Source organism: Empidonax traillii, unplaced genomic scaffold (genome assembly GCF_003031625.1).
Source record: "Empidonax traillii isolate 1590-97213 ecotype Southwest subspecies unplaced genomic scaffold, ASM303162v1 scaffold702:size1046427, whole genome shotgun sequence".
Classification (NCBI taxonomy): Eukaryota; Metazoa; Chordata; class Aves; order Passeriformes; family Tyrannidae; genus Empidonax; species Empidonax traillii.
The window spans coordinates 900,179-920,882 of NW_020955895.1; the positions used below are offsets into that span (position 1 = coordinate 900,179).

General features: G+C 34.6%; 1 protein-coding gene across 6 annotated transcripts in view; it reads left to right on the forward strand.

Annotated features, from left to right (window-relative positions):
* The window catches only part of LRP1B (LDL receptor related protein 1B), a 671,639-nt gene that overhangs the window by 599,443 nt on the left and 51,492 nt on the right, over positions 1-20,704 (forward strand). For all 6 annotated transcript variants that reach the window (XM_027900055.1, XM_027900058.1, XM_027900056.1 and 3 more), the window contains exons 67-76: positions 3,329-3,435; positions 4,240-4,369; positions 5,378-5,484; positions 6,324-6,456; positions 9,590-9,712; positions 10,241-10,363; positions 10,622-10,759; positions 11,256-11,390; positions 12,427-12,546; positions 14,710-14,951. In XM_027900055.1, the coding sequence (XP_027755856.1) occupies positions 3,329-3,435; positions 4,240-4,369; positions 5,378-5,484; positions 6,324-6,456; positions 9,590-9,712; positions 10,241-10,363; positions 10,622-10,759; positions 11,256-11,390; positions 12,427-12,546; positions 14,710-14,951 (1,358 nt within the window). The remainder of the gene's footprint in view (positions 1-3,328; positions 3,436-4,239; positions 4,370-5,377; positions 5,485-6,323; positions 6,457-9,589; positions 9,713-10,240; positions 10,364-10,621; positions 10,760-11,255; positions 11,391-12,426; positions 12,547-14,709; positions 14,952-20,704) is intronic.

A 20,704-nucleotide genomic window follows, 5' to 3' on the forward strand; every position in this document is an offset into this window, starting at 1 on the left:
TTCAACACCTTCTGATCTGTTGGAAATCACTTGACCACAATTGAAAATGTCCCTTGATGAAATTCTCCAATTTTATTCCTTGTTATAAAGACCTGTAATTCTGCACCACCTGTGCAAAAATGCCTGACATATGGCTTTTAATAATCTCATTAATTCAAAATAAATATTGCAATTGCTTTGCCTTTGTCTTTTAGTTGCATATCACATTGCTTAGCTGTAGATGAGAATCATAAAAGCTGCTCAGTGATCAAGTGATAAACTTTGTTAGCGATGAAGTTGAGTCAAACATTACCTGCACATCATATTCCTGAGATGATTCCTTTGTTTTCTGTCATGAGAAGTCTGTTTCTGTGATACCTAATCACATGAAGAAGTAGATGTGGTTATTCCGGTCAGTTAGCCCAGTTCTCTCCTACCTACTAGGAACCTTAAGGCCTAATAAATCTCTCATTCTTGGTAAATTAATTTACATTTAGTTCCCAGGAAGAAATGTCAAATCCTTACTACTTCTAGGTCATAATCATTGCCTTTATAAAATATTTCAGGAGAGAAATTCCACAAATAGTTATTAAATACCTTCTTTTCAGTTGACAATTTCTGTTCTTTTTGTTCTTCTACTTAGAAATCCAAGAAATTAATATCTTGGTTTATAGAAAATCTTGATGGCATATCATGAATGTATATTTAGCACCTTCAAGGTAATGATTTAGAAAGCTTAGTAAATTAGGCATTGTGATGCTGTCTTCCCCTTTCTCCAGTGGGAGACGTGGTATCCATAGAGTGTCTCATTCTGCTTGAGATGTTAGAGTGGATTTGTCTTCCTTGTAATTACTGCCTGCATTTGAAAATGTGAGTTACTGCAAGCAATAGTGCTGCAGTTTTCATATGCAAGTGTTTCATATAAAAGTGAAAATGTCATGTAGCTCAGTAATCACTCAGAGCCTTTTGTTGTTATACCCTGGAGGTGGTTGACACACAAAAGCTTTCTTAGCTTTGTGGGAGATTTTACTTAGGAATTTATTATTAGTGTCAGTTTCCTATATTACAAATAGCAAGAAATTATTTTATGTTCCTTTTTTCTTGTGTGAAAATCAAATAAAGGGTCGTAGTTTTCCTATCATGGTGTTAATCTGCATGACTGAACAATCTTTTGAAAATTAAAAAAACAAACAAACAAAAACACACACACACAAAAAAAACCCAAACCACAAAAACAAAAACTTCTACAAAATATTATTGCTGTTTGCAAAAGAAGTGTTGAGGATCTTATTTGGAATTTTCCATGTGTATCACCCAGCAGTAATGATCTTCTTCCTTGAAGATCAGATCATTATAGTACAAAGTGATGAAAAAAAGTTCAAGTAATGAGGGAGCAGTCATCTATGGGGTGTTTTTGAAGTTTATTAGGTTTTCCAACTTTGTATCAATAACCAAGTTATATGTTCATTGCTTGACTGTTCTCTAAACTTGCTGATAAACAAATCCGTAATCAATTGTAATGTATGGCAGACACAGGCAATGCATCAAAATAAATGCTGGGTTTTTAAATTTACCTTTGATTGTCAAATACATACTTAAATTCTAGCTATTGAATCCCATATCCTACTGTTTAAATTATGAAGAGTAGACTGACACAATTTTAAAATTCAAAATCTTGGAAGCATTGGTAAAGTATAAGGTACAGTTGAATTGTTAGAAATAGATGTATCTTATAGAATAAAGTGTAATGAAACAAATAGATCTGAAATTAGAACTTCAAAAGCATTTGACAGAATATATTACATTGCACATTGTGATAGCATACATGAATATACAAAGGACTGTCAGGCAATTATATCAGAAAATGAGTTATTTCTCAAGAATGCAGAAAAAATTCACTGAATTATAGAAACTCATCTGAAGTATTTACATTTCTCTATACAGTTTGTTCACGTGCAAGAAATTCACTATCCTGGTGGAGTTATCAGAGGTGTAACAGAATACCTATTAAAAAATGTCATATATGGGTTTGAAAAGTTCTTAGTGATATCGTGCAGATCATTGTGCCCTTTATGACTTTGTTGTATAACTGCATTTCTCCTACAATCTGTTGTTCTTTAACTATATTTGAACCTTCTGAAGTAAGTAAGTGTTGTTAGGAAGGTACAGGTCCCTAACAAGTTTGCAATTAGAAGAGTAGCATACACTGTCAATTCTTCTGAGGTAATATCTGTTTGAGTGGGGGGAGTTATAGTTTTTTTAAAAATCAAAATAAACAAATTGGAACAAAAACAATGTTTCAACTTTCAGGAAGCTTACAAAGGAAAATTTTTCAGTAATGACTATCATTCCTGCTAAGGCAGCACCAGTAATTTTTTATTTAATGTAATTAAAGAAAATATAATATACTGTAAACATTGAAGCAAAGCAAACATAATAATGTTGTAGAAAGATATTAATTCAATCAGTGTAAAAATATTACTGTTGCTAGAAAATCTTCCTAATGCTGTTTTGTTGCTGCTACAAGTTGTCAAGAAAACAAATTAGTTAATTTTGTCCTGGGATGAGTTTGTACCCGAAATGCAATGAGAAGTAGCAATTATTTAATCTTTAGTGAAAATGTTTGAAATGAGCATATTGAAGTAAAATAAGCTGGAGCATCTCATCATGTTGAGTACATTTTGAATGGATGGTGCTGTAAATTCACATTCTTCACGTTGCTTAGGGATCAGCTGACTTGGTACAAGAGACAATGGCTTGTGTAAGTTCTCTAAAAACAGCTGGGTGTCAGTGCCAGCCAAAGGCACATGTGCTACTTAAATGTGATAAAGTGATGTGTACCAAAGGTTTTTTTCTTTTGCAGACACCTACCAGTCTCAGGAATAGATTAACAAAGAACAAGTCTTTTTGTTTGTTTTAGATAATGCTAATTTATTACAAAAAAAAAGAAAATCTGCAATTGATGCCACAATAAATACATGAGAAAACTCTCCCTATTACCACTTCAGTTATCTTGTGTTCATTCTTCAGAAGCGTTCATTCTTCAGCATGCTACATATTAGTGTTTTTAGCAGATTTTCAATGATGTTTAGTTTTTTCTCAGTATCACAATAATTCTCCAAAGAGTTTTGGTAGATCTGAAAGTATTTGCATTACTCTCTTGCTATATGTAAATGAAATTTAGTCTAAAATCGTTATGGAAGAAAATTCCACCGGAAAAAAAAAAAATCTTAAATTTTGCAAGTTAGTGGTTTTACCTCTGTTATAATCATTGGTTGATTGTTGGGAGTTTTCTGTATAGACTATGGAAATGCTGATAAACACAGGGTTTTTTCTTTTCTTTATTCAGAGCCTCAAACATGCACTCTGAAAGACTTTCTGTGTGCAAATGGAGACTGTGTTTCAGCAAGATTCTGGTGTGATGGAGACTATGACTGTGCAGATGGCTCAGATGAGGTAGGCATAGAATCATAGAATAGATTGGGTTGGAAAAGACCTCCAAGATCATCAAGTCCAACCCCTGATCCAATTCCAATTACTATATCATGGCACTAAGGGTCACATCCAATCTCTTTTTAAAAACCTCCGGGGATGGTGAATCCACCACCTCTCTGGGTAGGCCATTCCAGGAAATGTGTTTTCGTGGAAAATTAATAGTTTTATATTGATGGAGAATGGAGAATGGATTCACACATGCTAATATTTTAAAAAGCAGCAATGGGAACTCTACACGTGAATCCATACTGCAAATATCGCTACTAAATTAAAACTAAACCTATTGAAGTAGTTATTTTAAAGAGTGAATATACAAGTAAAATCAAGTTTAACAGAAGTCTACAACCTTTTGTCCCAGCAATGATATGGACTTCTTCCTACCCTGGCAATGCTGTGTGTCCTGGTTGACAAACCGTACTTTCTACGCAGAGCAATGATTTGGTTTGTGTTTTTTTTTTTATGACAACAAAGTAGATTGTTTGTAGCAGAAGCTCACTGGATAATACTCTGCTGGTTTTCTGTTCTTTCTTTTCTCTTCTTTCCCTTCTTTCTTGCCAGTACTGGACCTCAGTTGCTTCCCAGCCACTTAGAGGGTGCAAGCCACCTTTCAGGAATCATATCCACAAATATATTGAATTTCACATGACATTATTGTATTTCATATTGTGTAGGAATAGAGGCTGTAACTTCTGTTACCACCTGTGTATTCATCAGTGTTTATGTTAAACTCTTGATCTTGTATATTGGTTGTTTCTTTTGTACCAGAGGTATTGTGAAACAGGCTGTTCGAGGGATCAGTTCCAGTGCTCCAATGGTCAGTGCATATCAGCCAAGTGGAAATGTGACGGTCACGAAGACTGCAAACTTGGGGATGACGAGAAAAACTGTGTACCAGGTATTGATTTAAATAATGCTGAGAAGCAAAATGAAGGAGGGAATAAATCACAGTAAAAGAAGAAAATAAATCAGCAAATAATGATTTGTTGGGCACTGGAAGTAGAGAGGAGTACAAAGAAATCTGAAATACTTTAACTTTTGAGTGTGTATCATTGTGACTTTCCATTTGTGTTTTGAAAACCCCACTTATGTACAGCTATGCAATATGAATCTTTGGGGGGAATGGTATTTAACTATGTTGTAAAGTAATTTGATAATATATACTCAGCATATAAAATTTTGCTCTGAAATTACCAGTAAGTCTTGGCATGTTACTGAAGTGTCTGTGGGAGGTTTTTCCCTTTGTGGTGTTCATTCAAAGGTTGTTAGTCCTTATGAAAAATTATTTTCTCTAACAAATTATTTTTTTGTTGTTATTATTTTATTTCCTTTTTACTCTCTTGGAAAATAACAGCTGTTTATTTTTGCAGGAATTTTCCTAAAATTTTTGTAACTTCGTCTGGATGGGTACAACAAAATAGAACTCTCTGATAAAACTCCCCTGGTTTAAAGTATGACAAGAATATCCACCTATATTTTAAAAAAAAATTTGAATAATATTTATTAATTTTAACTGTAATAATGTACAGTTTCTAAGCCCATGGTTTATTGTAAATTTTGGCTTATTTAATTATAAGTGCTCATATAATTTTAGCTAAAGCCCACTAAGAAAACTATAGTAATTCTACGAATATGTCTATGTGTATAGTTATTTTTTATTACCAAGTGTAAGGAAAACATGAAAAGAAATTTCTCAGTGATAAAACACAAACATCTTTTCACTATCATTATACAGTTCAGCTGTATCAAATATTTCACTGTAGTTTAAAAAGAAGATGGGAAAAGCTCTGCTCAGCTACAGACACAGGTTTGCTCACTATGTTAGCCAGAGGAAAACTTCAAATTATAAACCAAATTATTTATAAATTGTCTTTTTCTTAATGCTAAAATATGTGTTTGTAACCAGCATCTCCAACCTGCTCTTCAAGTGAGTACGTGTGTGCCAGTGGGGGCTGTATTTCGGCATCCTTGAAGTGCAATGGAGAGTACGACTGTGCTGATGGATCTGATGAGGTACCTGAACAAATTCCTCTTGATTTTTTTTTTCATCCTGATGGGGTTTTTTAAACAGTTTTAAGTTTCAAGTCAATTGAAAGGGCAAATATGGGTTTATTGTATCCACTGAACAGTCGGATGACCCCATGACTTTACACTGTGCTATGTTTGTTTGCTCTGTGACCACCTTTTGGAGCAGACAAATTTGTTCTTCCTAAGTCAAAACTTAAGCATGGTTCTGCAAGAGTTTGCATCAGAGGCTACTCTGTACTGGCAACATGGCCAAATTTGTGACAAAATTTGGCTCCCTCTGTGCTCTAGATTCTTCTAATACAACCCTAATAGGCATCTCAACCTCCAGGGGCCTTCAGGGTTTGCTCTTCCTACCTCTTGCGCTGTTATCTATATAAAAAAATCATCACCTTCATAAATAACTTCAAGGGGAAAAAAAAAACAAACAAAAACAAACCACGCCAAAAATAGTTGTTATTTCTCATAACCGTAAAGGTACCAGTTATGTATAATATAATATGAATATAATAATATAATATGAAGGATGCCTGAGCCAAGTGCTGCACAGTGCAGGTGAAGACAATCCACTCTGGAGATTCCTAGTCCTGACCAGTGCGACTATGAACCAGTTCATTAACTGTCCCTATGCCCAGGGTTGTTTCTTGTAGAGCAGTTGACTTCAGAGATGTAAATTGTTTCCATTACTCACGTTGCATTGTCAGGGACAACTTCATTGTACTAAATATGTAGGGCAATGAAAAATAACACTGGGAAATCTTGTTTGGTTTGCCTTAAGTGTGCTGTTCTCATTCATTAATCTGCAGTTCACACCTGTTTTCACACAGATGGATTGTGTAACAGAATGTAAAGAAGATCAGTTTCGATGCAAAAATAAGGCCTATTGTATCCCTGTCAGATGGCTTTGTGATGGGATCCATGACTGTGTGGATGGCAGCGATGAAGAAAACTGTGACCAAGGCAAGAGACACTTCTCTTTAAAAGACTTACTTTATTGGACTTTTTATTAACACATATTGCAAGTTAGTGGTACTCTGACCATTCTGAGTGATCAAAGGAAAGCTCTGCGACCTCTTTCAACAAGGACAATACAGCAGCTTCACAAGTGATTTGCAGGAAGAAGCAAAACTTAGATTGTTTATGACTCACATCATATCCCTCCTTTGTATTTCCTTCCCCAGTGATCAAAAGGTTGGGTTGTTACTGGAAACATATTCATTTTCATCAGGGAAATCAGTAATAAATCAAGTTAATTTACAGTTTTATAGGCAACGATAAAATACAAAGCCATGCACAATAAATTACAAAGCCATGCACAATAAATTACAAAGCCATGCAATATAATGATCAATTGCTAAATAAGTAATCTTAAGACCCTGGGTTTCTATTTATTTCACAGAATCATAGAATGCTTTGAATTGGAAGAGACCTTAAAGTTCATCTTGTTCCAACCCCCTGCCATGGGCAGGGACACCTTCAACTAGCCCAGTTTGCTCCAAGCTTCATCCAGCCTGGTCTTGGACACTTCCAGGGATGGGGCAGCCACAGCTTCTCTGGGCAACCTGTGCCAGGGCCTCACCTTCCTTTTTGTGTTTGCATTTGTCCAGGGGCTCCTTTTTCATGCACTCAGTCCTCCTGGCATTTCTGCCTGACTTCCTTTTTGTTGGGATGCATCACTCCTGAGCTTGGAGGAGGTGATCCTTTAATATCAACCAGCTTTCTTGGTCCCCTCTTTCCTCCAGGGCTTCTATCCCACCGCACTCTACCAAGCAGATTCCTAAATGGACAAAGTCTTCGCTCCTGAAGTCCTGAACACTGAGCTGGATTCACTCTTTTAACTCAATTTTACTCCGCATTTTTTCTTATTGTTGGTTTTTTTCCAGGTTTTTCTTCTTTCCTTTTCTTTAAAATGAGTAGTTCTGTGTTTTTGCTTCAAAAACCTAATGGAGTACAACAAGTGACAATAATCACATAGGAAGCAAAGAGAGTAAGATACCCTTTCCTTTTTTTGTTCTAAGTCTTTTGAGCAATACTTACCACTAGGAAAAAAAAAAAAAAGATACCTTATGGGTATAAACGAGTTTGAAAGAGAGACCAGAAAATTCAGAAAATGGGAAGAACATTCCAGAGATGTTTAGATGCTAGGAGACAGATAGCAAAGTTTAAAAGAATCCTTCTAGTCCATTTTAAAGCTGCTTTTTAAATATCTGAACTGTATCTCTTTAAAAGCCAATGAAGTGTAGGTAAATAGTAACACGTTTATTTTCTCTGAAGCCACATTATTCTTTGGATAGCATAATGGAGCTTCTGTGAACTGCAAATTGCTTATAATGCAATAAGAACCCTCTTGCCTAGTTGGTTATTGCTATAATACTTTGTATTTATGTCACAATTATGATTCTGTTGCAGAAATCTATTTTATAAAGGAATTATGACAACCCAAGCAATCACATGAAACAAATGCCAGTTTATCTCACTGATAACTAATTTTTTTCATCCTTGGAAATACAGCAAACACAAATGGAGTTTTATTCTGCAACTTTCTAAAATAACATCCATAATATTTATCTGTGGCCCACTGTGCATATTTATAAAAATAACTCTCTTCTATCTTATTATACAAATAGAATGATGGTTATATTGTGATTACACAGAGAATTATTTATATTCATGTCTTTTATCATGAAAAGTACTTTAATTTTATATATTTTCCTTGGATAATAATAGAGGATATTTCTGTTAATGTTCATAACTTATATTTGCAATGGGAGTGAATTATATTTGGTAACACAGTGTGAGAGTTCCTAACATCTTATGCTACAGGTATTTCACGGAAATTAATTTTTTGGGGAAAAAAAAAATTCAACCATTCTGTACCTTTATAGCAAAAGAAAGGCTTCTGTTGGTGTTAATGAGGTGTGAACAGGGCACCGAATGAATAAGTAAAAAGCCACTGGAGCCCGATCTAGCTCTTAGTGTGGGTGTAACGTGTTGAGCTAAGCCAGAGAGAGTTTTGGCATTATCACATAAAATTTAATTGTTTCCTCTTCTGCAGGTACACAGCTCTATTTCTTTTACACTCTGCTTCTCTCAGGAAACTGAGAAACAGTTCCCATTAAAATGTGTTATATGGGAAGATAATTGTAAGAAATTTTCATTACTTTGTTGATTGGTGATGATAAAATTTAGTCTTAATTCTGAAAGGAATTCCTTCTTAGTGCTGCACATATTAAAACTGAATCCAGCTTGAATGAATTTTTAAAGTTTCTCACTCCACCTTAAAAGACTTTCCCTTGCCCTGCGTTCCCTTTTGTTAGATAATTCAGAGTTCACTCAACACTGATGTTACATGGAAGAATTTATTCTTGCTACTTTCTGTGTTCGGTAAATATCCTAATGAGAATTTTCAGAAGTTACAAAAAGGAAGATACCGTTAGAGGTCACCTAGTCTTATCTGCTCCATGCTTACATGGCCAGATCTTTCCTAATTACAGCATTTATAGGGGATGTGGATATCACAAGCCTGGCCAAGCCTTTTGCTCCTCGGAAGAAAAAGGTTCTAATGGACTGCAATCACTGTTCTCTATGTGTGGCTCAGAGTGTGGGAGTATAAATAGATGGAGGATCAGACATTCACATGAAACAAACCTGGACTGAAGTGGCCTCTCACACATTTGACCAAATTTCTGTCTTTTGGTTTACACCATTCTCTGTTGGCACAAATTCCTGATGTAGCTTTGCTGAGAGGAGGGAGTTACAGACAGGTAGTTTAAACATCTGGCTGAGTGCAAGGGGAACATGTCCACCTGGTGAGTTGTTGGTGTCTTTTTAACAGCCCTTTCTAGTCAGACTAGAAACAGGTAATTCCTAGCTAACAGTCCTGAGAAGGAATGGTCAAGGAAGAGAATTTTAAATGAGTATTTCTCTCTACCTCTCTAACTCATTCGTTTGGGATCTGCATATTTAGCTATGCTACATGTATCATTCTCTGAAAATGGTATGTGATAAGTGGTTGTACTGGTTTTATCAAAAGCTGACATTTTCTTTTGTCTTTCTGTTTTCCTGCCTTTTTTTTTTCTTTTCATCTTTCCAGGGGGAAATATATGTAGAGCTGATGAGTTTTTGTGCAATAATTCCCTCTGCAAACTCCATTTTTGGGTTTGTGACGGTGAGGATGACTGTGGAGATAACTCTGATGAAGTTGCTGAAATGTGTGGTATGACATTAAATTTTTCAGTACTTTTCATGTAATAAAGCAAGAATTACATACAAGATACATAAATATATAGGGACACTTCTCTAGGTTTTGTCTATTTTACTTTTAGGACATTGAGGTGTAGGATATAGTTTTCTGTTATTGCTTTCCATGCAGTTTTAGATATGATACTTGTGAAAAATTAATCTTTTTTGTGGGAAATGCACAGAAGGGTAAAAGTTACATCTACGGTGTAATATTGATCATCCTTGCAATTGTTTCAATTCCGCTGTATTTACTGATCCTCAAAAAAAGGTATAAATTACCCTTATCACAAAAAAAATTAATTTCATTCCCTAAATGAAGAACTTACACTGGCAACACTCTTGAAGTGCTCTCCTGTGAGGTACCAGAAGTCAAAATCAAGCACAATACATATGTCAAGCACAACCTTTTCCTGTGCCTGCTTATTGCTTTCCATAAGGAGACATTAAAGAAGGTTTGTGAATACCAGCTGGGTAATGGCTGATTCTTTTCTTTAATATGCAGTAAATTTTCCCTGCCCTCCAACAAGGCCGTTCAGATGTAGAAACAACAGGGTTTGTCTGCGACCTGAGCAGATTTGCAATGAGGTCGATGACTGTGGTGATAACTCCGATGAAGATCACTGTGGTAGGTGATATTACCTTTCAAGGCATTCAGATCAGAGAAAACAACTTGAAGGCAAACTTTGTTACAGAGATCTGCTTGTCCTTCAGTAAAGCTTAACTGGAGGTTAGTAGATCAGAATTTGAAACTAAAAGAAATTAAGCTTGAAATAATTTCCAGTTGCTTAGTGCTTCGTGGTCATTCCCATTTGTGTGTGCCTAAAATAATCTAAGACTTCTAAATCCTCATTTATTTTTTTTTTATTAATTTGTAATTATATAGATAAAATCACATACAAAGCAAGACCATGTAAAAAGGATGAGTTTGCCTGTAATGATAAGAAATGTATTCCAATGGAGCTACAGTGTGACTGGTTTGATGACTGTGGAGATGGTTCAGATGAGCAAGACTGCAAAATAAGTGAGTTTGGCTGACAAAGGTCTGGTTTTGTGATTGTAGCAGAAAAGAGACAATTAATTGAGACATTCATCTGTTTCAAAACTTACTCAACAATGCAGAAAGTTTGTTTAATGTAAAGTTATTTCTTTTAGTTAAAAAAAGGAGGTAATTCTGTGTCGCAGGAGAAAGGCAAATTTTATAGCAATTCAAGCTCTAGGAGTTTTTAGAGTAGTTAAAAGTTCTTGGTGAAATCTGAGTATAGGTTGATTGTATTTTGCTTCATATTTGCAAAAAAAAAAAAAAAGGTAGTATTAGATCCTTGATGTGAAATGTATTATCTCAATTACATATTGTCAATTTTTATGCATATTTAGATTAAAAACTGTAGTGTCATTTATTTGTTAAAAATGTATCTGATACTCTTAACAATTTTTTATTAATTGTTGTTTAGGTTTCATTTTTAAGAGCTAAAACAAATCTAGTAGGGATTAGATTTAGACACTTTGTTTATTTTTAGGTGTTGCTGAATATACATGTGAAGATAATGTGAATCCTTGTGGAGATGATGCATACTGTAATCAGACAAAAACATCCCTTTTATGTCAGTGTAAACCTGGATTTCAGAGAAACAGGAGGAATAGACAATGTGAAGGTACAGATATTTTCCATCATCCCTTGCTGTAAAGTATTAAAAGTCAACTGTGTAGTCAATTTTCTGTGCAGGAGGAGGAGATACATATCATGTACTTTTTTCCAGAGTAAAAGTTGTTCCATAGATATGGGATTCAGAAATTAAAAAAAAAAAAAGGATTTATAGGATGTAGATTCACACTTTTTACCTGGAGAGGTTATCAAAGATTAACATTCATTGTGAATGTCAAAAGGTTCAAGTCAGACAATTAAATAATTCAAGGGGTAAATGGGTGATTTGAGGTCTAGTAGTTTATTTAACTGAGCATTTGGGATTAGTGTTTAAATTGGCATATGAGAATATTTTAAGGTGCTTAAAATAATGAAGGTGCATTAAAAAATATTTGAAATTGAAAAAAAAAAACCACAAAAACCAAACAGATAGTAAAATCCCTTAGAACATGTAGTCTTGATGTATATAATGCCATACTGATCAGCAAGAAGACACAGTTGCTATAATGGCAGGGTTGATTGAAAAAATAAGATAAATCTGACTTCCCAGAGGATAGGTTGTGAATTCATTTTCTTACTGGTGAGCAGTAATTTACAGAAGTTCAGATCACTCCAGTGGAACTATCAAAGTGCATATATAATTCATTGTTTAGCTCTTAATAAAACAGTATTAAGAGGAGATTTTCCAGTAGAGGATAATCATGTAGTTTTGACTGTAGCAGAGACAGGTATGCTGGACAGAAGTATAGCAGGTGTTTTTTACTGTCAAAGTTGATCTCAGATTCTAGTGGCAGATTGATATATGAAGGATGGGGAAATAATGTTAAAAAAAAAATCTTTCTGAAAAAAAAATCTTTCTGAGATATGTTGATTGCACTGGAAATAACATTAGTGATAATTGCAAAGGCTTTCCTTTTACTATTGCAAGATGTACTGGTGCTTACAAGTTTCTTTTGTTCACCTGCTTTGTTCTATGATCTTGTGAACATATCGAATAAAAGTGTTTTAAACTCTAGGTATATAAATTATCATTCTTTTCTCCACAGATATCAACGAGTGTATGGTATTTGGTGCCTGCTCCCAACACTGCAGTAATATTAAGGGCTCATACAGATGTGCATGTGAGAAAAATTATAAGGAGAGGAATAACAGTTGCATAGCAAAAGGTAAGGCTGTAAAAATCAAACTAGAGAGACAGTACTAAATCACTGGTTATGTACCCGGTTGATAACACTAATGTGTTGCAGATACTATTTATTTTTAGATAAATATTTCTTGAATGGTTCACAGACGTAACTCTCAAAACCACCCAGCCTTTCTTTTCATTTCAGTAAGCAGTAAATTCTTACGACTTCTATGTAAATGAACTTACTTAATTTGAAAGCCCATTTCCAACTCCAGCTTTCATTATTTACAACAGTTTATGCACAAATAAGAAAAACAGAGATTATACATTAGCAAGCATGTGAAGCTTTAGAAGCTTGAGAGAAGAATCAACTCCATCATAAAGACATATTTTAGAATTTTAAGAAAAAAAATTAAGTAGTGTTTGGAGTTAATATTTTTTGCTTTGTGTTGAGAAATTCTACAGAAGCGGAGCTCTTCTATGTATAATGAGCTAATTATGTACTCATTATATAAATCAGCTGCCAAGACCATGGTCCAGTGAAGGAAAAGAAATAAGCACACAGAGATGTTTATTTCTGCTGTTCATAAGGCAGAGTATTACACAAAATGGAGGTAATTGTGAAGTCTAACTGTTATTTAACTTATAAATCATGAAACAAGCAATATTCCAGCTGACTGAGCAAAGTTCACATCATCTTTATGGGTCTGTACCTGGATAACTCCAATCTGATCACGGCACCTCACCTGCAATTCAGTGAGATTTTGGTGTGACTTGGAGTCTTTAGTGCAGAATGAGTGTTGAAGTTACAAGGTGTGGTTCCTTCTACACCCTTGTGCACAACTCTGAGCAGTACCTGATCTGAACTTTATGGCCAGAGAGCACATCTTGTGTCTGTACATCCTAGAACCATGACAGGTTGGTAATTCCATGGTAATGCCAGTTCTTCCTTCTTTGCAGCATGCCGGTCAGTAATGTAGGTACACCCACAGTTAGATGGTGATAGTCAGGTTCCTTACATGCATTATCCACATTTTATTGATGAAAATTTGCCATGGGAAGATCATATTAATGAATCATTAGTAATTCCTATACAGCATGGACTCTGTCAGGGTTTATCATCATTGCCTATTGCTAAAGAAATCAGATTATGGCATGGGAACAAACAAGATTACTAACTGAGGATAATGGTTTGTTCCTATAGGAACATAAACCTAATTCTGTGACATAATTCATAATTTCATAATTTTAAAATCTGGGGATCATTATCCTAAATCTGAATTTTTCTCACAAGCTTCATTTCCATTGTAATAAAGTTAATTTTTCCCTCTTTCCCTCATTGATACTTGCTTTAATAAAACTCCTCTTTGTTGTTGCATTTATCAAGAGGAAGGGAACAAATTATGTTTGATATTTCATACTCACAAGGAGGAAGTGTGTCAGACATTATTATAATTTGATTCTCTATGGATAAATAAATCTGATATGGACTGAGAAATAAAAAGAATAATACAAGTGCATTCTAATATATCCAGCAGATTTAAACTTTCTCAACACTTAATAAATGGATACTAAAGAGCATTTTCTTATGAATAATAAACTTTAAGAGATCTGAATCAAGATGGTTAACTGGGTATCCATTAATATTACCCTTTCAGAGGTATCCATAAATGTTTACTCTCTGAAATGAGGAGAGGTAAGACAAAACTGCACGGGTTCTGTTGCACTTGATTTCAAAACTTCACCGTCTTCCCTAAAGATAAAATCATTCCACTTCTAATTTCCAATTAAGCAACTTGAAATAATGTTTATTGATGACTGTGTTCCCTTAATATATACATTTAGGACCCCCTAAAGAGAGCATGTATATAAAAATGTGGAATTCGTATGGGCTTAATGCATAATATCCTGTGGTTTTGTATACAGCTTAAAATTGTTCAAATTCTTGTCACATACTACTTAAAATATAGTCTTATGTGTCACACTGAGTTTGGAGAGCTCTGAAATGATGTATATTGATATCAGAGTATCAAGAGTTGCCCTTATTGCCCAGACTGTGTTTTCACAGTCTTCAGCAACAAGAAAATAATTTTAACATAGGAAATTATATCAGCTAAACACCAAAAAGCTACTTGAGTGAAAACCACTGATTTTGCATTAGTTGACATTTACCTTATTTTTGTTTCATTATAATAATCCCTAGGCTCTGAAGATCAAGTTCTCTATGTTGCTAATGACACTGACATCCTGGGTTTTGCATATCCATTCAACTACAGTGATGCTCATCAGCAAATATCACATATTGAACATAATTCAAGGATAACTGGAATGGATGCGTATTTTCGAGGGGATATGATTGTTTGGAGTACTCAGTTTAATCCAGGAGGGATTTTCTACAGAAAACTTCACGACAGAGAGAGAAGGCAAAGTAACAGTGGCTTGATAGTAAGTGATCGAAACCAAAGATGAAATGACACAAATTTATTTTGATTTATTTTTCTGTGTTAATAATATGTGCTTATTTAGTAAATTAAAATGTCTGCCTAAGAATGATTTTATTTCAATTGTATTTATGGCTACTAATGCCTTTCCATGCAAGGCCCTGACAGACTTGGTAGAGTCTCTACGAGAACACAACCGTGGTATTTAAAAAGCTTTTCTAAAGAGAAATAACCAGTATACTAGGGGTTTAGAAATCTTTTATTTTAACAGAGAAAAGAGAAAATGTAATAGAGGTATTTAAGAAGAAAGGCATAAATTTCAAATCCTTGGAAGACAGAAAATATAGATAGGCTAAAGACAACCTTGATTTCTATAGTGACCATGTAAACAATAATGGGCAAAGCTATGACATACAGTTAAAAATTAGAAGTATTTATTCCTTTATATGGTGAACTGCATAACATCTGCTTTGGAATAATCATAAATGTAAGTTTGTATTTTACAGCAGAAATGTGATTTTTTTTTTTTTTCTACGATAGGGTGCTTTCAAGGGGTCTTTACTTGAAAATAAAATAAATTCAGATTGATACTCATTTTGCCAAATATATTTCTACATTTTATGATAGTGCTGAACTGAAGATAACAATGTTGTCTTTGCTTTGGTGTTTCTATAATGCTGTAAACTTATATTTGGGGTTTTTTTTACTCCTAATTTGATTGAGTAGAGCAGAGTTTTTAGGTTTTTTCTTGGCCAGTAATAAATCCAGTTCTAAATAACACCTGTCTGGCATGTTTCCTTAAGCATAGGAGAGGTAACAACAACGACCTTCTGTCACATGAATACTTTTATATACCCAGCAGAATAAGCAGTAGTAGCAACAGTAGGCTAATCTTTCATCTATAATTCATACACATCTGAAACCACTTCTAAGTACATTCCATCCGAGCATATTTCCTTTCCAAATGAATGACTCTCCTGACCTTTGATACCAGCAGAGCAAAAAGCCTGAGGATGTAAACACCAATAGACACTGAAGGTACTTTGTGGCTGTGATAACACCTATATGAGAAGAGTGGTTTAAAACCAACAATTCCACCTGCTCAGCAGAGGAGTCTATATTTTGTTGATAGAAAGTGTATGTAAAGTAGATCTGAAGTGGAAAATAATTCCTAGCGTTTCCAGTAGGTCAGCTATGTCATTTGAGTTTTGCAGAAGGATATTTGTATTGAAGCTGTGGAGTAATTCTGCTGTGGTGTTTTTCTTATTTCAGTGTGGCAGAAATCCCGACAGACAGATCTCTGCATTGAGTTCATGATTAGAGAGTAATGAACTTGTGAAGTCTTGTGAAAATAGTGTTGAGGGGATGCTGGTTTTTGTTTTGTTTAATTTTTTTGATAATATGCAGATGCATTCCACAATTATAAGAGTAGTCTGCTGACCCACCACCTCTCTAATGGACCTACATTTTCTTAAGACTCCATAAAATTCAACATAAGCTTCCTTGACACTTCTTTGTAGCCCAGGGTTTGAAATTTTCACAGCTGATTTGTCACTGTCTCCCTGTTTAAACTAATTTTAAAAAGTGTTCTTAAAATTACTATTTTTCTAAGGTATTGAAATAGTTTTTCCTTTTTGAATCTCTGTTTCACCATCATGTGAGAATACTTTTTAGTCAGTCACTTCCTTTTCAATTCAAAATTATTGAAAAAATTGTATCTGTCTTTACACACCATCTTCTCCTGTCTCCTCAGTGCAGGTAGGTCCTCATGATGATGTTGATCAAAGCCATACAAACCCACTGACAAATCTGTTTGTGGAAAATACACAGACTGTATTTTAATATATCTTGGAAACTTCTAATTTATATTTGTGAAACATTTACTTCTCGTTGTGCTAAACTTTTCTGTTATTTTCCCAGTGTTATCTCATTAATACTCAGATATATTTTCCTTATATACAACTGATCAGTAGGTTAATTGGTTTTATAGTGTTGCTTTAATATTGTCACTGAAATTTAGTTTTAAAAAGCTTGAGAATTTCTTAATTTTAACACAAGTTTTTTAATGGATAAGTTTTCAGAGGTTACATTATAACTTTTATATCTAGACTTTGATATGTAAATCAGGACAGTAAACTTGAACAAAGTCACCTGCATTTTCAGGTAATTACATTAATGCAAAAATCCATCTCAACTGAAATTGCTCCATGGAATTAGCATATCAAGAGCCTTCCTCAGAGAATAGCTTTAAGTAGCTCTCCTGTTTTCCTGTGAAAAGGGGTTTAAACTTGGTACAAATTGAAGCATTAAAGGAAATAGTAAATATCAACTCTTCAGAGTTTATTGACAGATGGAGAAGAGGATTTAATTCCAATGGAGTTCAGACAGTCTAAGTGAGTTGGTGATAACTAGCGCAGCTGTTTACTGGCATAATCCTTGGAGGGAGATGTACAAGTTGTCTGAGGTGAATACTCAACATGGAGTGACCTCACACCTAAACTCAGGTGCTGCTTTTTATGGAAGAGGACAAAAAGCTGAACACTCAAATAATTGCACCATATAAGAGGGAGGGAAACAGGTTTTGTAGTGTGTTCAGTCAATATATTAGCAGCTTGTTCCAGCCCCAGAGTTCTGGGAATTTAACAAGGACCCTTAACCACTCTTGAGGTTAATCCACACATGTTCTCCCAACAGCCACCCCAGAGCCCAGCGGAATGCAGGGCATCCCTGGGAATGCAAACTATTCCTGGACTTCTCTCTAAACAGCACTAATTTATGGTTTTACCTTAGAGCTAGAGCTCTGTGTGGATGGTGGTCGTGTACTTAGGAGACCTCTTCTATCTGGAATCAGCTGGTTAGGATTTTTTAATAATCCTAATTACATAATACAAATGGTGGTTTGGTGAACCACTGGGGTGCTCATCTGGCAAGGAAAATTTAATGTTTTGGTGAGAAAAAAATCTAAAAGTTTTCTAGTATTTTGTTTTTCTGTTTTTTTTTTTTTTGTTGTTGTTCCACTATTTATTTTAAGCAAAAATAAAACATTTATATATGTTATTCCATGATAATTCAATACCAAGAAGATCCGTAAAGCAAATAAGATAAAATATTTCTTCACATATGCTTGTGTTGCAAATTAGATTTATCAGTTTGTCTTCCTGGTAATCATTGCAAACTGATGGATTCCTGCTGCATTTGTAGCATATTTTTTCCAGCCAAACTCAACTTTAGGGGCTGAAAATTTTTCTGTAATCTACATTATATCCAACTGCTTTCCAGATCCACGCTGTTACAGCAGTATCTATTTTTCTTTTCTTTCTTTTTCCTTTTTCCTTTTTCCTTTTTCCTTTTTCCTTTTTCCTTTTTCCTTTTTCCTTTTTCCTTTTTCCTTTTTCCTTTTTCCTTTTTCTTTTTTCTTTTCCTTTTTTAATTTCTTTTTTGTTTGTTTGTTTGTTTATTTGCTTGGGGGTTTTTGTTGTAGTTTTGGGGTTTGGGGTGATTTTTTGTTATCAATTCTTTACCTTGAAAGCAGATTCTAAGATAGACAGCAGTTCTGATCAGAAGTTATCAAGCTGGCATAGTCTGTAGTTCTGCAGACAACATGTGCAAACTATAAAAGGTGATTAGGCTTCAAACCTCAATTTCTCTAAGAAGTTGGAGTGCATTATATTTAGCATCAAAGAGGGCTAAAATCACAGTGGAAAATTTTAATGTGATTTTCTTCCTGTATTTTCATCCTTGTTCTGTATGTAAAATCATTCTTCAAAAATTAGCATAATCCAAATAAGATATTAGGTTAGAGCTCATTTACAGTAAGTAATTTTCCCAGACAGTATGAGAAGATGCACAAGACCTCAGGAATGTGATGTGGTGAGGCTGAAATTTAACGAACACAACTGAGAATTACATCAGCTAGTAGTTTTTATTCTCATTTAAAAAAAAAAAAAATCTCTTACACCAGGTGCCCCCTTTTCATTTCTTCTGGTTATCTCTTTGTCTGTTTGCTGCACCCCAGCATTACTGGGATTTCACTTCTCCTGTGTATCTGAGAAGATGAGAAAGGGTCAGTGTTACTAAGCAACCCCATCCTTGCTCCAGAATCTTTTTAGGATGTCCCCTTGTCTCCTCTGCTTCTACTGCCAGCAATTTGGGAACCATTTCTTAACTCTGCTTGGTAACTCTCATCATCTGCTTTACCAGGTTCCAAAAAAAGCCAATCTTACTGTAAACTGTGGGTCTTGAACAGTGCAGAAAAAGGCAAGGGACTGTGCTGGCCAAGATAGCTGCTCTCGTTTTTAAAAGGATTTTTGGTTCCAGCCTTGTAAACCAGGACCATTAACCCTTGCAGTGACCAAAGTAGTAATTGGATGAGTAACTCCAGCTATGAGAGGCTTTTGAGTGCCTGAATATTACAGGGAATTAAAAGGAGTTTGGATTAGAAACACCCTCTGAAAATACCCACATTTCTGGGTATCTTGTCCTTTATATGAATGTTGCCTGGATAGTAACAAAGAAAAAAATAAATAAAAAAGGTTGTTGCATGCAAATGCTACATTTCTTGGAAAAAAAAAAAATTGTAGTATTTCTGGAAGCATCTGCTGCCAGTATTATGGTTTCATACCAAAGAATTATGATACAGTATTTTTTTTAACTTAAAAAAATGACTGTAACCTTGGTTTTAAAGAGATAACTGTTTTGTACATGCAGTGGTTGATCTTACTGCTTTAATACTCATCTAAATAGAAAATCAAGGTTCTTTATATCTATGGAACATGCATTCTATGACATTTTTGCAGAATTAAAGGTTTATGAACAATGAACTACCTAAATTCACCCTTGCAGTCCTATTATTTCACCTAGAGAATGAAATGACCTTTATTTTATGATGAAAAGAGTCTACAAATGTCTTGTGGTGTTAGGGAACCCTGACACCTGAGGAAAACATCTTCTTTTAGTATTTTGTTTTCTGGTTTTCAGTTATGTAGCTTAGTAGACTTCCATTGCTTCTTTTGTCAAGGAATAGGTGGGGTTTGTTCATGATTTACCTTGATGTTAAATATGTAAACAGGCAAACAGTTGTATATGTGTTTGGCTCATGCTGGTCTTGAATTTTTTATGATATGCTGCATTCATGTTAGACATTGTTGAGTAATTGTCTTTCACAGGTTTTATTCCTTTTTGCAGGAATTCCAGGAACTTGTTCATATATATCTCCTATTTGCAATATGAACTTCTATCCTAAGAACACTTTTTTTTTTTATTTTATTTTATTTAGGTCTCAATGATAACTGTGAAATTGTGAGAGAGATACAATAGTTTAGAAATTTAATGTTATAATCAGTCAATATTCATATGAAGCTGAATATTGTTGACCACAGAGGGAATTCTAAATGCAGTGATTTTCTTTACACTTGGCACCACTGCTGAGCAGCCACACCTTGGGATGGACTTCCACAGTGTTTTTTTTTTATCATACCATAGCTCTGCATGGAGTGTAATAGCTGTATAATCTTAGTACATCCTTTTCCTTTCATTTTGGGTTGCAGTTTGCAACCTATCTTTGCTTCAGTATCAATAGTTCAAGTAGCTGATGCCAAAGTGCCTTTTCCTTAATGCAGGTAGCCTTGAAAAACCAATTTTGAACCACTGACTTGTTTTTCTGAATCGACTGGAACTGTCAACAGACCCTTTAGAGCTGATCTCCTGGTCTTTCCATTTCTGTGTTTTTAAATATTTCACTATATTAAAGGTAAAAGT